Source organism: Rana temporaria, chromosome 7, assembly GCF_905171775.1.
Source record: "Rana temporaria chromosome 7, aRanTem1.1, whole genome shotgun sequence".
Lineage (NCBI taxonomy): Eukaryota > Metazoa > Chordata > Amphibia > Anura > Ranidae > Rana > Rana temporaria.
In genome coordinates, this window is record NC_053495.1 from 92117004 (window position 1) to 92140688 (window position 23685).

A 23685-nucleotide genomic window follows, 5' to 3' on the forward strand; every position below is an offset into this window, starting at 1 on the left:
TCAAAGAATGGTGGTAAACCAAGCCCTTTTTGGCCAAAATGGAGTAATTGGAATTACTTCCAACTTCTCCCTCTGAATCTTCCCCAGTACCAACGGAATTAGTTGAAACGGAAAAAAAGGCGTAACCCAGCTGGAAGTTCCAAGGCTGTATTAGCGCATCTGTTCCATGGGAACTGTCATTTCTGTGAATGGAGAAAAAAACCGTAAGTTGCGTAATTTCGTGTGACACAAATGGGTCTATTTGTGGTTGGCCCCAGGCCCGGGTGATCATTGTGAAGTCTTCCGGATTTAGGGTCCATTCTGCTTGCTGAATCCGTCTTCTGCTTAGAAAATCTGCCACTATATTTATTTTTTTAAAGATATTTTTATTAGGTTTAACTTTAAGACAAACCAACAAAGAAAGAAAGAAACATACAAAAAAACAACAACAATGCCACCAGACAACCTGGTCATAAACGTTAGGCAATACACTCAAACATAGAAAAATAAACTGACATCAGTGCAAAATATAAAGTAGGCAAGTGGTAAAAGGATCAGGTATAATACCGGGATATAGCAAAAGCAGAGGTCCAGACATTAGAGATCCGTAAGGCACGGCCCATCAATCAAGCAAGAGTAGTACATTCAGTACTGGGAGAGGGTTAGCGGACTAGCCAACCATCTACCCCAAATTTTGTGGAAGGTTCTGTTCCGTTTCCAGAGTTCAAAAGTAAGTTTATACAGTGGGATAGCGTCATTAACTAGAAAAGATACAATTTCTGGGGAAATTGTGCGACGTGGTCTTGCCTCCACCAATATTCCTGACTGGAGACTGTGCCCCTGGAGATGTAAATGTAATCCAACAGTGTGTCGATCCAGTTCGATCCATTGCCCCATCAAAAACTGCTCCATCAAAAACTACCCCATCAAAACTGCACCATCCTATTTGCCCCATCAAAAACTGGTTGCTATGGAGTGGTTGCTATGGATGGTTTCTATGGACTGGTTGCTATATGCAGAGTATGCAGAAGTTACGCAGAGCCAAAAAAACAGAGCCATATCACCTCACATCTGTGTGGGAGGAGCTATAGAAAACCCTCACAGCTGTGTGGGAGTAGCTATAGAAAGCCCTCACAGCTGTGTGTATGAAGGTATTTACCTCAGCGTCTCCTAGGAAACCAATGTAAACATATGCAAACAGCCTCTAAGCAGAGACTCAGATTCTTGCTTTTTTTTTTTTAATACTTGTCCTTCAAATGGTTGTATTTTAAAAACTATAAATCGTACAGCGAATATCTTTATATTTTCACAAGACCCAGACCTACATTTTGATGTATAGTATGTCTCTGAAATAATATAATTGAAGGCACAGTCACAGTTTACAAATTCCCCAGCAAATTTTAGTTTTTTAAACTTTGACCTCCATTGAATAATGGATGGCGTGTGTTGCAAACAAATGGCCGTACTGTGAAAACGCTTAGGACGATCGCTTAGCCGTGGATACGTGTAGTGGCAGCAGGGACAGCTGAACGTTTTGATATACGATTTGTGTAGGTCGGCTTGAAAATGAGGGAGTGGTCGCAGTTTACAAATCATGTAATGATTTTTCAGTTTTTTGACATCCCGCACTGTAAGCTTCACCATTCATTCCTATGGGAAAATTTCACCGCAAAAATTACGATATTTCGTGAACGATTTGGCGAAACGTTCCACAAAGTAATAGCCCCCCGAACGGGAATAATCCGCAGGTTTCTATATATTACTCGTCTATGTAGTGTAAAAACTGTGGGAGGAGTTAGGGTGGCAAATTTGGCTATAAGAATAATATATGTGTGAGATAACAATAAGTGCTCTTGCTATGCAAGACCACTTAATAAGTCATTACAGAAGCAGTGTAAGAAATTGGCCTCCTGGCCACAGCTGCGGAAACGGGCAGCTGAGGGCAGGAGACAATCAAAGCCTCTTGCATCGTTGGGGGGAGGATCCAGACATCTAGAGCTTTGTTATAGGTTCACAAAAGAAAGGGGCACAAAGGGTCTTTAAATTGTGAGTACCTTTAAGTCGGGAAACCGTCTAAGCCCGGAGTCTTATGTGCAGGCATTTGTAAAATGGCTGCAGCAATTTCCTCAACCCAGATAGGGGAATCCAGCACATCATGCCCCTCCGTTGACAAGGAGGGGAGAGATATGTCAGCCAAATAGTCATTCAATTGGGAGTCATCGTAGTCAATTCTAGAGGTATACAGGTCTTTGTAAAAGCATAAAAAAGAGTCTAGGATATCCCCTGGGTTGTCACTGATGGGGCCTTGAGCAGCAAGGATACGTGGGATGGAAATGGGAGAATGGTCAGGTCTAGTCAGCTATGTCAAGAGACGTCCGGCTTTATTACCATGTTCAAACGATTTTTGTGTGGCATGCAACATGCGTTTTTGCATGAGATCTAACAGACAGAGTTCATACTCCCTACGGCTCTGTAACCATGCCTCCCTCATGTCCGAGGCAGGGTTAGAGGCATAAGCAGACTCGGCATGTACCATAACAGTCTCAAGTTCTTCTGTAAGCATCCGGTTATTTTTGTGCAAGACCCCTGTGATGGACATGAAAGTGCCCCTCAGAGTTGTCTTAAACGCGTCCCATTCAGTGGAAGGGTCTACTTTTCCCAGATTATCCCTCCAATAGTTTGTGATGCCTGACCTGCATTCTCCCTGCACTACCTCGTCCTCCAACCAGTATGAGTTCAGGCGCCAAATAGCAGGTCCCGAACCTAGGAGGAGGAGGTGGTCCACAGAGAGGGGCATGATCAGAAACCTCTCAAGACAGATATGAAACGGCAGAGACAACAGGGAGGGTCTCAGCCGGAGCAAACGCCATATCCAGTCTGGACATGGTGTGGAAAGTATCCGAGTAGCAGGAAAAGTGGCGTACATCTGGATGTTTCCATCGCCACACCTCTGTAAGGCCATGAACCTGTGCCCAGTCTAGAAAAGAGGGAAAGGGTCTACCTCCACCACCCAGGCGGTCCATAGTTGGATCTAATATAGCATTAAAGTCCCCCACTTAAAGTAAGGGGCCAGGGGGTATAGTCAGCAGCTGAAGTGACAGTCTAGAGCAGTGGTTCTCAACCTCTCTAGTGCCGTGACCCCTTGATAAAATTTCCCAAGTTGTGGGGACCCCTAACAGTAAAATTATTTTCGTAGCGTGGGTGGTCAGCACCTAAGCCAAGACAAGTAATTTGCCCCTTAACCCACGGACATTTAGTGATCCCTGAGTCCTTTCCACTCGTCTTAAAACCCCCTATGGTACATTTTAGGATGTACCACTCTTTCTCTTTGTTCTCTTTTTTTTCCCCTTTTATCTCTCTATCCTAATTTCTTGCTTTTTTTTCCCCATCCCTCTCTCTAGCCATCTTTCTTGTTCTCCTATTCTTTCTCCCCCTTTTTCTTTGTTCCTCCCCCTCTTTTCATGTATTCTTTATTCCTTCTCTTACTCCTTGGTGGGGAAATGGGATCAGTGACAGTGCAGGGAGGGTGGGTTCAGTGGCAGTGCAAGGAGTGGGTGGGATCAGTGACAGTGAAGGGGGGTTCTGATCAGCCAACTTTGGTGCTCTTGATCAAGGTCATGTGCTGATCTTAGAACTGTAGTGGGGACTTTTAATGGCAACTATAATAATAGGTAGTGTTACTCACTGTGTCTCCGACTTTGTAGTGTTCCTCAGCAGTGACACCTATGCCGAAATCAGGAGATAGGGTCTCCTCCATCCCCTCCCACTTCACATTACTCACCAGTCAGCTGACCTCTAGTCTCTGCCCCCCAGCCATGCCATGAACTCAATGGGGGGCTGCAAAGAGGCCAAGTGGGCGGCCTCGGGCTTCAGGAACAGCCCAGCATTCGGGGACCCCTGGAAAATCGTCATTCGACCCCCAGGTTGAGAACCACTGGTCTAGAGAGTACCTCCACCGAAAATGGGGGGGGGGGCACATAAATGTTCACCAGGGTAAAGGTCACAGTAGAAATTTGCAAAGTAAGAACAATAAACCGCCCGTCAGGGTCTGTTTTAACTTGTACCGTCTCAGCCAGGAGAGATTTGGCTAGAAGAGTGGAAATCCCCCTGGAGTAATTAGTATGAGTGGCATGATAGGAGTTAGACAACCACGGGCGTTTTAGGGCCCTTGTTTAGAGCCTGTAAGGCGAGTCTCTTGGAGGCAGATGATGTGAGGGCGACATTTTTTTAATACTGAAAAGACCAGGGATCTCTTCTGGGGTGCATTCAGACCTAGTATTCCAGGAGACTATCCTTAGGGGCTTTGCCATTGTAGAACATACAGTAGTAAATAAGCACAAAGTAACATGCATACAAGAATATAAATGACCAGACAGGCCGCGCCACCTGAAGCACATACATGCACATGAGTAAAAAAAAGTGCATTGATCCGCCATCAGGACATCATGAGCAAGCAATGAAATAATAAAAAACAATAATGCCGCGTACACACAATCACTTTTTGTGATGAAAAAAAACGAAATTTTTAAAAACGTAATTTAAAATGACTGTGTGGGGAAAACGTTGTTTTATGTCTTCTGAAAAACGACAAAAAAAAAAATCGAACATGCTCAATTTTTTGTCGTTTTTCAAAACGTCGTTTTTTGTGTCATTTAAAGTGATAGTGTGTGGGCAAAACAACGCTTAAAATGACGTTTTTAAACCCGCGCATGCTCAGAAGCAAGTTATGAAGCGAGCTTGAATGGAACAGAGTGCCGTCGTACGTGCTGAACGTAACCGCGCTTTGCTAGAGTATTTTGAAAAAACGATGGTGTGTATGCTACGTCGTTTTTTTTAAATGAAGTTTCAAAAACGTTGTTTTTTTTATCACATAAAACTACGTTTTTTTTCATCATAAAAAACGACCGTCTGTACGCGGCATAAGAGTCAAAAAGTGCAAAAAGAAACATAGAGAATAAAAGAGAAAAAAAACACCAACCCCAACATAGCTAGCCATATGGATCCTTGAACTGTAAAACGAAAACCCCCCTCCTTAAACTGAGGGAGAGCTGTACCGTGGCCTCGCCACTAACTGGTATGGGGGGTGTAGTGGAGTCCAGAGTGACTTCCGAGCAGCATTGTAGGGGTGAAAAGCATCTCAGTCCAATAGCGGATGCAGTAGATTGCAGAGTAAACAACCGGAAGAAGTTGTAGGGGGATAGGCCTGTTAATAAGGAGGAAGTTCAGTCTATTAGGATTAAAGATGGCAGGGTATTAGTTATCAGGCCTATTGCAGGGAGGCATACAATACCTTCATGAAAATCTGGATCGGACAGTGCAGTCAAGGCAAATGAGTTCTCAAAAATGGAAGGATGGACATATCCATAATCAGTTCAAGGCAAACATAGAGGAGAATGCAGGGGCCTGGGACCACAGATATTAGGCAGCCCTGTGCCTAGGAAGAACTCTGTATCGATCATTGAGCCAGGCCATAGCCTCCTTGGGGTTGTTGTAGAAGTGCGCTTTACCCTCAAATGATGCGCAGCTTGGCGGGAAAAAGCATGGCGTAGGAGAGGCCCTCCATACGCAGGCGGGCCTTCACTGCCGCAAAGGAGGTGCGTTGTCGCTGAACATCTGCTGAAAAATCTGGATACACAGATGGTGTTGCTATTGTATTTAAGTGGACTCTTCTCCCCGGCCAGTCGCAGAATAGCAACTTTGTCTTGGAAGTTGAGGTTCCTTGCTATAATGGATCGTGGGGGTGCTCCAGAAGGTGGGGGACGCGGAGGGGTGCGGTGGGCTCGCTCAATGACATGTGAAAAGGATGGTGCGTCAGTCCCAAAAATGTCTCTCAGCCAATTATATAAGAATGTTTCTGTGTGGGAGCCCTCCGCCCTTTCAGGGAAACCAACGAAGTGGAGGTTGTTCCTCCTCGAACGATTTTCCAAATCGTCGGTTGTGGCTCGGAGGGCCGCCATTTCCCCCGTTGGGTTCCTCGCTGTAACAGCTAAGGGGTGGAAAACATCCTCAAGGGAGCTGATACGTTCTTCAGCCTCCCCAGCTCTGTCCCTTAAATTTTGCACATCTTGCTTCAGGAGAGAAAAGTCCATGCGGACTGATGCAATCTGTGCAGTGAGAGAGGCCTTGCAGTCCTGTATAGCATGCATGATGGTGGCCAGGGTGGGCTCAGCAGGAGGGGAATCAGGGCCTGGGCCATCCTCACTGTCTATGGGGGAGCTCTGAGACTGGAGGGGTCTGGTTGTGCACCGTGGGGAGCAGGGGCAGATCCACTCACCAGAGCCTGTGATTTCTTGTGAGGAGTGGAGATGGGTGGCTGCAGCAGCATGCCATGCTGCTTTGCCTGTGTCCTGGAGCCATCTTGCCATCTGAATCGGGCCTGCTGTTCCGCCGCAGATGCTGGCGTGGGTGGCCTGTATTTCACCATTATGCCTGTAGGATGCCACTCGGAAGATAGAGCTGAAGTCTCACACGTCTGCTCCCTCTGCCATCCGGACATGCCCCCGTGCCACTATATTTAAAGTGTCTCTGGAGGTGGATCGTTGATAAGGACAGCAAATGATTTTCTGCCCAGTTTAGGATGTCTGAGGCTAGAAGCTGAAGTGTTTTGCTTCTTGTGCCTCCTTGCCTGTTTAAGTAGGCTATGGTACTGGCATTGCCTGAGAAGACTTGAACACGGGCACCTTGAAGGTCTGCAGAGAAGGCTTTCAAAGCTAAGGCAACTGCCCTTAGGACTCTCCAATTGGAGGACTTTTCTGCCTCTGACTGGGACCAAACACCCTGAGCGTAGTCCTGACCCAGGTGCGCCCCCCATCCCCATAGGCTGGCATCCGTCGTTACCACTTTTTCTATTGGAAATGACCATAACAGGCCTGCTGACAGGTTTGTCTGACTTCACCACCAAAGCGATCGTTTTACTTTGGTGGGGATTTTTACCTTTGCTTCCAGAGATTGTCCTGTGATCCCATGCTTTCAGGAGGAAACTCTGAAGCGTTCTAAAGTGAAGCCTTGCCCATTTCACCGCTGGCATGGATGAGGTAAGGGTTCCTGGAGCCGACATGACTTGTCTGACAGCTCTTGATTTGTCTGTAAGGAGGCTACGACCCCCAGAATCTTTAGTTTTTTGTCTTCTGGGAGAAAAAATTCTTTGCTCCACTGAGCTGATCCGATACCCCAGAAATTGTGCTTCTTGGGTTGGGTTGAAATTAGATTTTTCCATATTTATGATCCAGCCCAAGGCCTCTAGATGACTGCAGGCTTTTCCGAGATTCTCCAACAATTTCTCACTGGAGGGGGCAAAGAAGAGCAGGTCGTCTAGGTATGGAATTACTGCTACCCCCTGCAAGCGAAGAGGAGCGAAGGCCTCTGCCATAACCTTTGTAAATATTCTCGGAGCCGAGGAAAGGCTGAAGGGGGGAGCTTTGAATTGGAGGTGCACAACCTCTTTTCCCATGTTTACCGCCAATCTTAAACATTTCTGAGATTGAAGGACTATGGGCATATGCAGATAGGCATCTCGAAGGTCGATTGATGCCATAAAGCACTCTTTTGTCAAAAGATTTTTGACAAGAGTATCGGCTACCATTTTGGGAAATGGTAGCCGATACAGTAAAAGAATATACCGAGGTGAGTTTGGGAGGTAATCCAGCTGCATTTCTGTTAAATGACTTTCCAATTTCCATGGTAAAATACAAAAACTCTCTGCTCAGGCATTTACTTACAGCAGCAAGGGCCTGCATCCCAACTCTGTGGAAAAGCACGGCATCACCGACAAGACAACAATGGCTGGGCAGACTAACGGAAATACAGCAGATGTAAAACCTGACAATGGGAATGAGAGAGCAGGAGGAGATATACAGACAGGTTTGGGTGCCATATATCACCTATAGAGAGCAGTGGGAGAGGGGGAGAGACATACCTTTTTTCTTTTTTTGTTGTTGTTGTTGTTGTCAGTTTATTTTTTGGTAGATAACCAGGGGATGTGCCTGGTGGGGGGGGGGGGGGGTAATTTATAATGGTATGGCTAAAATAATATACAGTGATTCAAGATCATGGTGTAACCTAAGAGAGGAAAAATGTATATTTAACCACTTAAGCCCCGGACCAATATGCTGGCTAAAGACCCAAGGGGTTTTTACAGTTCGGGACTGCGTCGCTTTAACAGACAATTGCGCGGTCGTGCGACATGGCTCCCAAACAAAATTGGCGTCCTTTTTTCCCCACAAATAGAGCTTTCTTTTGGTGGTATTTGATCACCTCTGCGGTTTTTATTTTTTGCGCTATAAACAAAAATAGAGCGACAATTTTGGAAAAAATTCAATATTTTTTACTTTTTGCTGTAATAAATATCCCCCAAAAACATATATAAAAAAAATGTTTTCCTCAGTTTAGGCCGATAAGTATGCTTCTACCTATTTTTGGTAAAAAAAATCGCAATAATCGTTTATCGGTTGGTTTGCACAAAATTTATAGCGTTTACAAAATAGGGGATAGTTTTTTTGCATTTTTATTTTTTTTATATTTTTTACTAGTAATGGCGGCGATCAGCGATTTTTTTTTCGTGACTGCGACATTATGGCGGACACTTCGGACAATTTTGACACATTTTTGGGACCATTGTCATTTTCACAGCAAAAAATGCATTTAAATTGCATTGTTTATTGTGAAAATGACAGTTGCAGTTTGGGAGTTAAACACAGGGGGCGCTGTAACATTTAGGGATCACTGTGTATGTGTTTACTAGTGTAGGGGGGTGTGGCTGTATGAATGACATCATCGATCGAGTCTCCGTAATAAAAGGGATCACTCGATCGATGCGCCGCCACAGTGAAGCACGGGGAAGCCGTGTTTACACACGGCTCTCCCCGTTCTTCAGCTCCGGGGAGCGATCGCGACGGAGCGGCTATAAACAAATAGCCGCGCCGTCGTCCCGGATAGCTCCCCGAGCGGACCCGACCTCCGCATGTACCGGGGGGGGGGGTCCCGATCGGACCCCCCACCCACGTCTAGGCAGGCACGTACAGGTACGTGATTGTGCCTGTCCGTGCCATTCTGCCAACGTAAATGTACATGAGGAGGTCGGGAAGTGGTTAAAAGCTACAAATAAGAATGTTCGTATGTATTATGCTGTACCTATTTTTGTCTTTCTTTGTATGAATTATGGAGAAATGGAAGAAAAAGCATATAAAATAAAGAATAAAAAAAATAAAAATAAAAAAAAAGATTTTTGACCATGAAGATTGAGTCCATACAGAATGTTTTGTATAGGACTGATCTGTTCAGCGGCTTCAGGTTGAGAATAAGTCTGAAACTTCCGGACGGCTTTTTTATTATGAATACATGAGAATAAAACCCCTAATAATGCTCCCCTTGTGGTACTTGAGTTGCAACCCCCTGGTTCATCAGATCCTTCAACAGGCTCTTCATTGCTAGGGACTTGACTATATCTCTTGGTAGATTCGTCAAAAGGTACCTCTCTGGGGGGAGGGCCCGAGAACTCTATTCTGTAACCTTGGGACAGCATAGAGAGAATATACTGAATTTCTGTTATGCTTGCCCAGGAAGGGAGAAAACTTTGAAGTCTTCCCCCCACCTGCAATCGTTTGTCATTGTGCTTTGCTGGTTGCCGTAGGAGGGTGGAAAAGGACATTCCCTTCTGCCAACATGTCTTCCTCTCTTGAGGCTTGTTTTGTTATTGAGCCCTTTGAGGACGAAAAAACCTTTTGCCCGTCTGCTTTTTCTTTTTGACAGGAAAAGATTGCTTCTTGTCTGCAGTTCTGTCGAGCACCGCAACTAAATCGGGGCCAAACAATAAATCCCCTTGGAAGGGTACTCCACACAGCTTGTTTTTAGATGCCGTGTCTCTCGGCCAGGTTTTTAACCACAGTGCCCTCCTAACTGGATTAGTAAGGGCCGTGGACCTTGCCGTCATCCTGATAGGCTATAGCTGCTGACAGGGTTGAAAAGGAGTCTAGGATTTCTTGCTTTGGAGAATCGGCTATTATACATTCCATGTAAGGCATTTAAGACTCATGGTGGGGAATTAAAGGGCAATGACTCAAAAAATAGAATGCTACAACCTTGGGCACAAATAGATGTCCCAGGCATACCTGTAGCTAACATAACATGGGTTAATGTTTTCTCGAGTTGTCAGTGATAACGACAATGCATAATTGGTACCTTTCTGGAGCATAGCTGTGCAGTGTAAAAAGAACAAAAGAAAAAACAAGTAAATACAAACTTCCCTGTCCCCGCTCATTACCCCAAACTTCAGCAAGCTTTATCCCAGTAACCAGAAAAGTAACTAGAGAGGTGACCAGAGAGATCCCTCAACTAACGGAATAGTAGTTTCATGTTATCCAAAAGAAAAACCGTGTTAATGCAAAGAAAGTACTGTTGATGTCATGTCGAGCAGTAGTATCACCCTCATATGATAAGTCAGAGGGGTTTGCATCCTTCTGAGGATTCCTGGAACTAGACCTTGGCAGGAGAGAATAGAAAATATATTTTTCGGCAATTGCATAGTCAGCCAGGAATCAATTGCAGAAGCAGAGTATTGGGCATCTCAAGTATGTGTCTTAAAGGGTCACTAAAGGATTTTTTTTTTAGCTAAATAGCTTCCTTTACCTTACTGCAGTCCTGATTTCATGTCCTCATTGTTCGTTTTTTGCTCTGATGTTGCTGTAATTCTGCTCTGTTCTGGACACTTCCTGGTTGTCTGTTTTTTCCTGATCACCACAGTACTGGGAGATTCTAGTTTCGTTTTCCAAACCAATACTGCTATATGGGTCTGTCCAGCACAGAGGCATCAAATAACATGCAAAAACTAAGCTAGATGCAAAAACGAAACTGAAACTAGGAGGTACATTATATGATTGATTTTTATCTATTTGTAATCGTTTTTAAAAGGAATCAGTTAACTATTATGTCTCTATACCCTGTAAACAGTCATTTCGGCAAAAAAAATGTTTTCCTTTACAACTCCTTTTAAGGAACAGGACCACAAAGCATTATAAATGAAGAAGTCTCACAGTTGAACCACAACAACCTCTGATACTCATTGACTGCCGAGTTGCTCTGCCGCTTTCAGGAAAGTTATAAAAGACAGAACCGCCAATGCAGTAACAACAGTTGCATGAAGAAACTAAACAAGTTTTGGGAACCATCAAACTAGAGCTTTATAAGTGATTTTAAGGCCTTATCCTAGACCATCGAGCCAATCGGAGGTGTCTGAGGTAGATGGGAAACATTGAGCCTTGCCTTCATTGATGACCCTCAGTTTGGCAGAGTACAGCATGCTGTAGCTAAGTTGCTTGTCTTGAAGGTGCAGTTTCACTGCAGTAAAGGCAGATCTTTGCGCTGAAAAGTTGTGAAAAATTGAAATTCGATCACCATTAAACTTGATTTCTGGGAGATTATGGGCTGTACGCAATATAGTCGCCTCATCTCTGAAATGAAGTAGCTTTGCCAGTAGGGGTCGTGGGGGAGCTCCTGATGGTGAAGGTCTGAAAATGATGAATGGCTTCCATTGCATGCTTTAAAGTGAGTTCCTCATCCTTAATCTTTTCTTCTTCTCCCCCAGTGGCCATATCTGGCTGTGAGGGGCCACCAGTCTCGCTGTCTGCATCACACCTGCCTGCATCTTCCCATGGGTCTGACTCTGCCACCTCTGGGGATGCAGCCAAGGTTGACAAACATGAGCTCGGTGGTGAGTCAAGAAAATGCTCCTTTTTATAGTAGTTTTTTTTTTTTTTGGTAGGGCAGTGGGTCTCTGTGTGAGCAGGGATGCGAGACTCACTGGAGTGTTGCAGCTTCCTACACGAGGAAGAGGAGCCAGCGCCATCTTTACATCTCACCGTGGGCTGTGTGAACAGACGTTCGTCGGCTGGCTTAGACCCCGCCGGGCCATTTCGGAACATCTTTGCGGGCTCAGGACAGTGATGGAGGTGTACCCGATCCCGCAGTGTGGGTGGAAAGGGTGAGTAATGTCCGGATGCCTGTCGGGATCTCTCTGTGCCGGAGGAGCTCTTGTACCTCGCTGCTTGCATGTCCACTGCGGGCCACTCCCTGGGCAAGCCTATCTTTGAGTTTTTCGCCAAGACCCATGTGGAACTGGTGTCCCAGAGCTGCGTCATTCTATTGGGTGTCTGCGCTCCAGCGTCTGAAGTCTTCAGCCGTTCTGCGACCTTGCTGGAGCGCAAACTCTGCCGTGGCTGTCCGCTGAGGGTCTTCATAGAGCTGGGCCATGACGTCAAAAAAGGATGACATAGCATGCATTTGTACGTTGTTTTCTTCGAGCAGCCGGGTTTGGAGTTCTCCTTGGAGTAGAGAGATTACAAATCCCACCTTGGTGGATTCTACTGAGAAAGTCAGAGTACAGCTGACATGCATTACGGAAGGCCCAGAACTTGGTTCGGTCCCCTGCGAATCTCTATGGATTGGGAAATCTGGGTTTGGGTGGTAGCATCACCACCTAGGGCATATACATAGTCTGTGTAGGTGCAGCAGGGGATGCAGAAGCTGCACTACCAGGACCCGATAAATTCTGTACCTGTTCTTCCAACCCTCCCGGGATTTTACGGCTTGCGCAAGGGCTGCGAGGTGCTGACAAATCTCCATTGATGAGGTTCCTCCTGCAGGCTCAGACATGGCTGTTTGATACTGTTATGTACCTCGTGGGAGACCTCTCTTACAGCCCTATGTCAGGAGCCACTGGAGTTGGGACAGTAGCCTCGAGAGCACAGTGAGGTAGGAGTGCCTGTGGTAGCTGGCACAGATGGATGGATGATGAACCACCAGGAAGGACTGGGATGCAGGTGACAGCAGATGCAGGTCAGTGACCAGGTGAGCTGGATCAGCAGCAGGGTGAGACAAGCTGGGTCAAACGCAGGTAATCGGACAGAGCAAGGTAGCAGGCTGGAGCAGGGTCAGATAACAGGCAGTGGTTGGCAACAGGATATTAAGCACAAAGTCTTTAGCAGAGTCAAGGCAAGTCAAGGTCATTGGAGATATCAGGTAAGTAACAGACCCGGGTCAATGCAGGTAATCCGATGGCAGGCACAGGTTTCAGGACACGGTAAGCTGCATCTCAAACAGCACTGCATAAGTGCAGCTGCTGTTCTTTTAATGGTCCATAGGTGCCAAGCAGCTTCTAGCACGCGTGTTTATCTGGCCCCCGTGCACACACACTCACGCTGCTGCCCCACTCGTTGGCCTGGAACCCATACGCACGCATGCACCTCCATCTCGCTATCCTGTACGGGATACCCTTTTCTTTATCGTACATCACGGGACACAGAGCGGCATTCATTACTATATGGGTTATATGGAGTACCTTCAGGTGTAGACACTGGCAATCTCAAACAGGAAATGCCCCTCCCTATATAACCCCCTCCCACAGGAGGAGTACCTCAGTTTTTACGCCAGTGTCTTAGGTGTTAGTCATGGTTTAGCTTGCCTCCGCATCCTTGGGATTAGGTGAGCTACCGGTTCTGTCCAAAAAAGCCTCAGCGCTAAAGTGGTCAGTAACCGGACCCCAAACCCTTGGGGTATAGCCCATAATGCTTTTCTTTTTAGAGAGCTGGACCCTGGGCCCAGAACTTAGAAACCTTTGGGTACCTAAAGTTTTCTGTTGCCAGGGTGCTATATGGGCCCAGGACAGTGGATCCTTCATAGGAACCCAGGGCCTGAAGGTCTAGACATCCCCACGGAGATGGGGGAAGATTGGGCCTCTTGCTTGGCAAAGTCCTGCGGCATGGAGCAGGTAAGTGAGGGGAAAACTTGCGGAACTTGGTTCTTAGCAGGTTTTTTTCTGGGGGGTCACAGGGGACATGCCTAAAGTTATGCACTGCATCTGGCAAACTAGTCACATATCATAAAGATAGGATGGCTCTCTATGTATTATTCCCCATAAGATGTGACCTCCCTTGTAGTGTTGGAAAAGCATTGAGTGGGGCCTGTGTTATATAAAAATATATGTGTGTGTCAGAGAGCTTTGCTTACCTGCAGGCCTCCAGGCGATGCTCCATTCAGTCTTCCTCCTCAGAGCCTGCAAGCAGGCAAAACGCTGGCCTCCTCATGGTTCCAGGCTGCAGGCCGCAGTTTGCTGGAACAGAGAGGTCCCTTCCTCCCAAAATCCCCCCCCCCCCTCCCCCTGTCGGGAGGGGCATTTCCTGTTTGAGGTTGCTGGGGGGGAAGGGCGGGTCAGTGGCTTAAAGGAAGGGGCGGCCCTTCCTTGTTTGTTCCATCAATACTTTGGAACTGAGGACATAGACCAGAGTGGCAGCACGGGGCGCCGAGGACACACAGTGGCCAGAAAGGATATTGCAGTCTTCAGAGGACTGTTTTGTCAAGCCTAGAAATAGGCTGTTTCTTTTCCATCTCATAGTTTTTCTTTGCAATACTACTCAGGGGGACAGAATGTTTTTTCTTTCCTGGATTTGAAACAAAAACGAAAAAAAAAAAAAAAAAAAAAAAAAGTCATCTAGGGGAGAGGAAGCATTTTTTTATCCCCCAAACAGGTGTTTGGACAATTAACTTTTATAGTTCCAAATACCAATAGGTAGCAGGTGTACCTCGGTATTGTACCATGGTATGCCGCTGTTTTCCCTACAGGGAGCCTTGGGGCCATCGGGATCTGGGGCTGGAGCTGACGCGGGTCAGTCCAGCCCTAAGATGGTCACGGAGGAGGTATTACTCACCTCTTTAAAAGAGATGAGAAAAGCATGGGAAAAAAAAAAAAAAGATATCCGCAGCTATGCGGGGCAGTAAGCGGAATAGATCTCCGTCGCCCGAGCGCGGACCCTCAGAAGAGGAGGTCCTTTCCTCAGGGGAATTGGACGACCTCTTGGACACGGACCAAGTAGGTTCAGGGATCGAAGACCCGGATACAGAGGAGTCTGGGGCAGTCTCCCTGAGGGAGAGCTGGTGGATTCAAGGATTGTCGGACTTGGTCCATAGGACATTCAACTTGCCAGTACCAGATCTCCAGGTATCGACGGTTTCAGCTTTGGGCTCACTGAGGGCGCCTCAAAGCAATGCTGTGTTTCCGATCCATCCTCTATTAGAGGGAATTTTGTTCCAAGATTGGAACAAGCCAGATAAGATCTTCTTACCACCTAAAAGGTTCTCTGTCCTATATCCTATGGAAGAAAAATTTTCCAAAAGATGGGCTACTCCTGCAGTGGACGCAGCCATCTCATGTGTTAACAGATCGTTAACATGCCCTGTAGAAAACATACAGGTGTTCAAGGATCCAGTTGATAAGCGCTTGGAAGCACTACTTAAGAACTCCTTCACTACTGCAGGGGCAGTAGTACAGCCAGCTGTGGCTGCGATTGGGGTCGCTCAAGCATTATCGGATCAATTTAAGCAGATGCTTAAACTTATTCCGGCCCAGCAGGCAGAAAAATTTTCGGATGTCCCTAAGGCCATATGTTTTACGGTAGACACAATCAAGGATTCTATCCAGCAAGCGTCACGTTTATCGTTATCCCTTATCCATATGAGAAGACTCTTATGGTTAAAAAGCTGGGAGGCTGAGCCCCCATGCAAGAAGCTCCTGGTAGGGTTCCCCTTCCATGGAGGACGACTCTTCGGAGAAGACCTAGATAAATACATTCAGACCATTTCAAACGGCAAGAGTACTCTCTTGCCAACTAAGAAGAAGGTTCAGGGACCTGCGTTTAAACGACAGTATTCCCCTGGGCAGGGGCCCTCTAATGCCAAGCAGTATCGACGGCCTCCTGCAAAAGCAAACTTCGGCTTCAACAGCAGATCACAAGGACAGGCTGTTAGAGGCAAAAGGCAGTGGTTTCGCAAACCAGCAAAACCAGCCCCCAAGCCAACCTTATGAAGGGGCGCCCCCACCCACGAAGGTGGGGGGAAGGCTGCGACTCTTTTCAGAGATTTGGGAAGCCAGCATTCCCGACGAGTGGGTACGGTCTTCCGTGGCCACAGGCTACAAATTAGATTTCCTAAGGTTTCCTCCTCCTCATTTCCAGAAGTCGAGGATTCCAAACGATCCGGAAAAGGGAGCCGCATTAAGATCGGCATTAGATCATCTACTTTCCCAGGAAGTAATAGTAGAGGTACCAGTCCTGGAACAGGGGCTGGGTTTCTACTCCAACCTATTCATCATCCCAAAATCCAATGGAGATGTCAGGCCAATTTTGGACCTAAAGATGGTAAATGCATATCTAAAGATCCGCTCATTTCGGATGGAATCCGTGCGGTCAGCAGCTGCCACACTCCAGAAGGACGACTTCATGGCGTCCATAGACATAAAGGATGCCTACCTTCATGTTCCAATTTATCAGCCACATCAAAGATATCTACGCTTCATGGTGGCTTCGCGTCACTTCCAATTCGTGGCGCTTCCCTTCGGGTTGGCTACGGCCCCCCGGGTGTTCACGAAGGTCCTAGCTCCAATCCTAGCCAAACTAAGGATCCAAGGGGTCACGATCCTAGCATACCTGGACGACCTCCTAGTCATAGATCACTCGTCTCCCGGCTTGGAGCGAGCAGTGGCCCTCACGGTCCAATACCTCGAGAGGTTCGGCTGGGTCCTAAATCGAGAAAAGTCAGCTTTCCAGCCCACAAAGCAGTTGGAATATCTCGGCATGAGATTAGACACAGAACAACAAGGAGTGTTCCTACCTCTGAGGAAGGTAAAAGCCATCAAGGAATTAATCCTACTGGTTCTAAGCAAGAAAGAACCGACTATTCGCCTATGTATGAGGTTACTAGGCAAGATGGTGGCCACATTCGAGGCGGTACCATACGCCCAGAGCCACACTCGCATCCTACAGGCAGCCATCCTGTCAGCATGGAGCAGAAGGCCACAGGCCTTGGATATCCCGTTGCCGCTCTCATCAAGAGTCCGACAAAGTCTGTGTTGGTGGTTAGACCCTCAGAATCTACTGAAGGGGAGGTCTTTCAGCCCAGTGGCTTGGAAGATAGTGACCACAGACGCCAGCCTGACGGGCTGGGGAGCAATTTTGGATGGTTGCACTCGCCAAGGTACTTGGGCAAAGCCAGAGAAGCAGTTGCCCATCAACATCTTGGAGCTCAGAGCTGCTCGACTAGCCCTCAGGGCTTGGACGTCAAAATTGCAGGGGTTCCCGGTGAGAATTCAATCAGACAATGCCACGGCCGTGGCACACATAAATCACCAAGGGGGAACCAGGAGTCAAACCGCTCAGAGAGAGGTGAGCTTGATTCTTCTATGGGCAGAGGCTCATGTGCCCTGCATATCGGCAATATTCATTCCAGGAGTGGACAACTTTCAGGCGGACTTCTTAAGCCGCCAGACTCTATGGCCGGGGGAATGGTCTCTGCATCCACTAGTCTTTCAAGCACTCTGCCAAAGATGGGGAGTGCCGGACGTGGATATCATGGCATCGAGACTCAACAAGAAACTAGACAGGTTCATGTCCCGCTCAAGGGATCCGATGGCCTGCGGAACCGATGTGTTGGTTTGCCCTTGGCATCAGTTCAAACTTCTTTATGCGTTTCCCCCGCTCCAGTTACTACCCCGCCTGCTGCGCAGGATCCGGGTGGAGCACATACCAGTCATCCTGGTAGCTCCAGCATGGCCCAGAAGGGCATGGTACTCACTAATCTTAAGGATGGTAGTGGGAGACCCTTGGACTCTTCCTCTACGGCCAGACCTGCTATCGCAAGGTCCGATCCTCCACCCTGCCTTACGGCATCTAAATTTGACGGCCTGGAAGCTGAATCCCTGATTCTCAGGGGTAGAGGTCTGTCTCAGAAAGTAATCTCTACCCTAATCAGAGCCAGGAAACCGGTCTCTAGGGTGATTTATTACAGGGTCTGGAAGGCCTATGTAGGCTGGTGTGAGTCCAAGCGATGGCTTTCTCGCAAATTTACCATCGATAGAGTATTAAGTTTTCTCCAGCTAGGAGTGGATAAAGGATTGGCATTAAGCACAATCAAAGGACAGATTTCTGCTCTGTCAGTGTGGTTTCAGCGGCCGCTGGCCACCCACTCGCTGGTTAAGACCTTCCTTCAAGGGGTCTTACGTATTAGACCTCCAGTTAAATCCCCGCTTTGTCCGTGGGATTTAAATCTTGTTCTGTCAAAGTTTACAGAAACAACCGTTTGAGCCGTTGGCTGATATTCCTTTGGTTCTACTGACAAGGAAGTTAGTATTTTTGGTTGCCATAGTTTCCGCAAGAAGAGTTTCGGAGCTGGCAGCCTTATCCTGTAAGGAACCATATCTTGTTTTTCATAAGGACAGGGTCGTTCTCCGCCCTCATCCTTCCTTCCTTCCGAAGGTCATATCCAGTTTTCATTTGAACCAGGATTTGGTATTACCATCCTTCTTCCCTAAACCTACTTCCAGAAAGGAAGGGTTGCTGCATACCTTGGATATTGTCAGGGCCATGAAGGCCTATCTTAAAGCTACAAAGAAGATCCGGAAGACAGATGTGCTGTTCATTCTACCGGATGGGCCCAAGAAGGGGCAGGCAGCTGCAAAGTCCACCATTTCTAGGTGGATTAAGCAATTAATCACTCAGGCCTACGGCTTGAAAGGGTTGCCTCCTCCAGTATCATTAAAGGCTCATTCTACTAGAGCCATGGGCGCCTCCTGGGCAGCACACCACCAGATCTCTATGGCTCAAGTTTGCAAGGCGGCAACCTGGTCTTCTGTCCACACGTTTACAAAATTCTACAAGTTGGACGTAAGAAGGAATACTGATACTGCCTTCGGGCAGGCAGTGCTGCAGGCTGCAGTTTGAGACCCTCGGATTCCGGGGGCTCCTCTTGTTCGAGTTAAATTTAAAAAATTTTATTTTTCTCAACTAAGTTGGATTTATTATGATTTGAGTATATCTCTAAATTAAATCCTTTTGTCTTGGAGATGTTCTCCCTCCCCTCATTGTAAGCATTGCTTTGGGACATCCCATATAGTAATGAATGCCGCTCTGTGTCCCGTGATGTACGATAAAGAAAAAGAGATTTTTAATACAGCTTACCTGTAAAATCTTTTTCTTGGAGTACATCACGGGACACAGAGCTCCCACCCCTCTTTTTTTGAGGACCATTTTGGGAGGCATACTGCTTGCTACAAAACTGAGGTACTCCTCCTGTGGGAGGGGGTTATATAGGGAGGGGCATTTCCTGTTTGAGATTGCCAGTGTCTACACCTGAAGGTACTCCATATAACCCATATAGTAATGAATGCCGCTCTGTGTCCCGTGATGTACTCCAAGAAAAAGATTTTACAGGTAAGCTGTATTAAAAATCTCTTTTTTGTGGAGAACCGACCGCATGTGACATAGTTCCCTCTGGCATTGAAGCGTGATGTTAGAGAGATCCTGGAACAGGCGTATTTCTGTGCCTTTGTGCAACAACGAAGCTTTGTTAGAAAATTGGTAGAATACTATACAGAAGACTACATCTCTGGGGGATCCGACTCTCTGCCTCGTGGGCGGAGGGCACGGTGGATGCACTCCATGCCAATTGGTGAGGTGCGAGGTCTATCGAGTAGACCATTGAAAAGGCCTATTACATCCACTTGTAGTTGGTCTGCATCTATTGTTTCCGGGAAGCCTCTACGACGCAGATTGTGGAGCTGCAGGGTGTGAGTGTCCAGGACGTGGTGGCATGGTGGATTGTTGTGCCGCCATTTTCGACACTTCTTGGACTCTTCCCGCAGTTGCCTATATGTCAATCCAGAGGTTGGTAATTGCAGCCGTGAGGGTGTCTTTGATGTCCACTGCCACGGATCGAAGCTCGTTCAAGCTGGGGTGTTGGTGCACAGTGAGAACAATCTCTCCGTTGCTGGGGTTGTTTGTGAGGCAGCCACTCTCCCTGTTGGGCTGACATTTGGATGTGGGCCTTGTGAGGATTGGGAAGACGCCATTTTGCCGGCCTGGGTCCGGAACATCTCCGGTATATTCTGGCTCAGTCTTCCTGTCCTATTGTGGGGAGAACTGGAGCGGGATGTCCTAAGAGCTGCGGGAAGAGGTCCCCATGGTTTACGGGTGTGTAGGTAGGGGAAAACCTCAGTGGAAGGCAGTAAATCAACTCTGTCGACGGGAGCTCTCGAGTTAAGCGGCCATCTTCAATCAAGGTCAAACCACGCCCCCGATATTTCCAGTTGCGCCCAGGAAATTTGATACCCTACATGTCATGCATTAAAATTGCACCCGCTCGTGGAATGGCGACAAACTTTTACCCTTAATCTCCATAGGCGACGTTTAAAAATTTGTACAGGTTACCAGTTTTGAGTTACAGAGGAGGTATAATAAACATTTGGATATAATATAATTATATATGAAAAAATATATTATCTTCTCAGGGCTCAAAATTTCAAGTCCTGAGCTACTAGCCAGGCCTCAAGGGTTACTCGCCACCAGTTGCCCCACCCAACCCCTACCATGTCCCGCTCCTAATCGCGCCCTCATAAATGATATCATGAAATGACACTTAAATGTTTTATGCAGAATTACATTACAAAAATAAATATTAACAACAACTATATCAGTTCCCCTCAATGCAGGCTCACCTGCACCCACCATTGCAGCGTGACCTGCGCCCCAAATTGTAGCATGACGTGTGCCCACCATTGCAGCTCTCACACCTGAGCGTATAATTTTTAGGCAGAAAGTCACGCTATTTTTTTGACGATTTTGTACAGGTCAAAAGGTCACCAATGTACAAGAATAAAAATCGCCTGTAATCTGCCAAAAAATAAGCACCTGTACTTTTTTGAGCAACGGACGTTTTGCTTTAGGTGACAGAACACTCAGATGTAAACAGGGGCCTTTGAAATGAATGGGATTTGTTTTTAGAGCTATGGCTGAGAGCAGAAAAATGCCCAAAAAGGCCTGGGTGTGAACAGAGCCTAAGCTCAAAAAAGTACATGAACTACTTTATAGGCAGATTACAGGCGTTTTTCTGCTTTTTATATTGGTGACCTGTACAAAATCGGGGCAAAAACGCAGCAAAAATTGTGGTAAAAACACGTGACGTTCTGTCTGAAAAAAAAATACGCTCGGGTTTGAGTGCAGCCTTAACCATTTAGGTAAGCAGCAGTGTACATGTGTTAATTAAGCCTGGGTTCACACTGATGCGATGCGGGAAGCAGTGCGATTCCAGCGCCGGATGCCACATCGTATCTCTCCTGTGGGCAGTTCACACTGCCATCTGCGAACCGCTGCGGGTGTCAATACATTGTTAACGACACCCCCCGTTTAGTTTACAGATCGCAGGAATCAGATGGCATAGGTTAAAACACTCATGTGATCTGATTCTAGTGCGGGAAAAACAAGTCCCTGCGATTTTTTTTTTTTTTTTTTTTCTGTACCAAACCAACTACAACTGTATGGCTGAACTTGCATCTCACAGACATCGAATGCGATCGGCGCCACAGGTGTGGGTGCAAATCGCATGCAACGTCTCTAATCGCACTGGTGTGAACCTGGGCTGAAGCAGAGAAGAAAAGCGCAGTTCTCTCCTAACAAGGACACAGAGGGTTAATTACTAAAGAGTCTAATTCAGATAACAAAGAGATGGCAGAAACAAAGTGGGAAAGCTGGAGCACAGATAAGACATGGCATGAGGTTTGCAAGGAGAAACAGTGAGGATTTATATCTGACCTGGCTGGAGGGGCAAGAAGACAGGATGTACACAGTAGCTGGGTCTGCTGCTGAAGCCACGATCCGATCCGACGGCTCCATCATCCATGTGCACTGGCGTCACAAGTTCACAAGACAGGAAGAGAAACTGACCAGCCCTCACTGGTCTCCCGTCCTGTGCAGAGAGAAGGGGGGAACTGTCACCGAACACTGCAGCTAACAACTCCTCTTCCACATCGCGCTGGGAGAACGTCTGCTCGCCCCCCCCCCCCCTATCCCAGGCAGTCCAGCTCCTCGCCAGCCCTAATTTTTCACTCGCAAAATGCGAGTAGGCAAGTGAAAATTTGAGGGCTGATCTTATTATATATCTTTTATAAACTGTCCTTTTTGTGTTTCAGTTTTCGGCCAAGCGCATCCTGCATTTCGGCACCAACATTTTCAGTTATAAAGGCTAAACAATTTTTACCTTAATGCATTCCTTGCATAACCACTTCCTTCCCCGCCTATATAAATGTGACGTCCACAGATGGGATCTCCCGTCCTGGGTGGGTGGAATTTGACGTCCTTGGCTTCCTGGCGGGATAGGGGGCATGGGCTGCCGTGTCATCGAGGAGCTGATGCGCGTGCCCGGCGGCCGCGATATCCACCAGGCACCCGCGATCACTCGTGACAGAGCAGGAACGTGGGTTTGTGTATTTGTAAATCCACCGATCCACATCTTGTCAGGGGAGAGTTAACAGATCGTGTGTTCTTAGTCTATAAGAACACAAATACCGGTTCTCTCAGGGGCGAGGAGACTGATTGTATAAACACACGATGTATGAACACCGATCAATCTCTTCCCCTAGTCCGTCCCATCCCCCACAGTTGGAGTCGCTCCCTAGGTAACAAGTTTAACCCCTTGATTGCCCCCCTAGTGTTAACGCCTTCCCTGCCAGTGACATTTATACAGTAATCAGTGCATATTTATAGCACTGATCTCTGTATATATGTCAATAGTGTCAAAAGTGTCCGATCTGTCCGCCGCAATGTCGGTTACAATAAAAATCGAAGATCACCGCCATTACTAGTATAAAAAAACAATTTAAATGCCATAAATCGATAACCTATTTTGTAGGCGCTATAACTTTTGCGCTAACCAATCAATATACCCTTATTGCGATTTTATTAATTTGGGTACAGTGTTGCATGACCACGCAATTGTCATTCAAAATGTTAGTGCTGAAAGCTGAAAATTGGCATGGGCAGGAAGGGGGTGAAAAAAGTGTTTAAGGGCATCCGTATCGCCCTCCCTTTTTACTAACCTGAGCCCTCATTCGATCAAGTGCTGTGCAGCTCTTCTCTGCCTTCACTTGGTCTCTCACAGGCTTTGCTGAGACAGTGGGAGCCAGTGATGAGGGAGCTGGGCCGAGTCCCCTCTGTCTGTGTGGATCCTATGGGGCTGTCACTGGAGGGAAGGAGCCAGGAATGATCACGGGATACCTGAGAAGAGGAAGGTCAGAGATAAGTATACAGCTGTTTGTGATTTGAAAAAAAAAATAAAATTCATTTACAATCTCCTCAAAGATTGGTATGCAACAATGTATTCCATTTTGTGTTTTGGTTTTAAAATCACTTTGAGTGTTTCTTTCTATAACCTATGTTAATATTCATATATGTATAGTCTTCTTTAAATGTTGCTGTCACAGCTCTAAAGAGAAATTGATACCATTGCCTGTGTGTCAGATTGTTGATATAGTGTGTTCTTGTCTTTTGCAGTCACATGACCCAGAGCCTGCCTTTGCCTTTTGAAGGAGATCACCTCCGTCCACGTTTTGACCTGGTTGTGTTTTTAATAAATCTACACAGCCAACACAGGTATGAAATGGTCACAGAAAAAATGGGTTGCCAAAGGTAATATATATCACAAACGGACAAAACTTTCCCAGCACACTTGCCAGCTAGCCTGTTTGAGGGGGTGCCACTGCAGCTTCCACATATGTTTGCAAATGTGTGCAACTTAAACCTCTGTTTTTAAAGTGAATTGTTAGACCAGGTCAGTTTGTTTGGGGTTTTTTTTTTGCAGACTAGCTGGTAAGCTCATGCAGATTCTCTACGTTTGCAG

General features: G+C 46.7%; 1 protein-coding gene across 2 annotated transcripts in view; it reads left to right on the top strand.

The window, feature by feature from the left end:
- The window catches only part of CENPM (centromere protein M), a 163886-nt gene that overhangs the window by 71332 nt on the left and 68869 nt on the right, over window positions 1–23685 (top strand). For both annotated transcript variants that reach the window (XM_040359656.1, XM_040359655.1), the window contains exon 3: window positions 23340–23438. In XM_040359656.1, the coding sequence (XP_040215590.1) occupies window positions 23340–23438 (99 nt within the window). The remainder of the gene's footprint in view (window positions 1–23339; window positions 23439–23685) is intronic.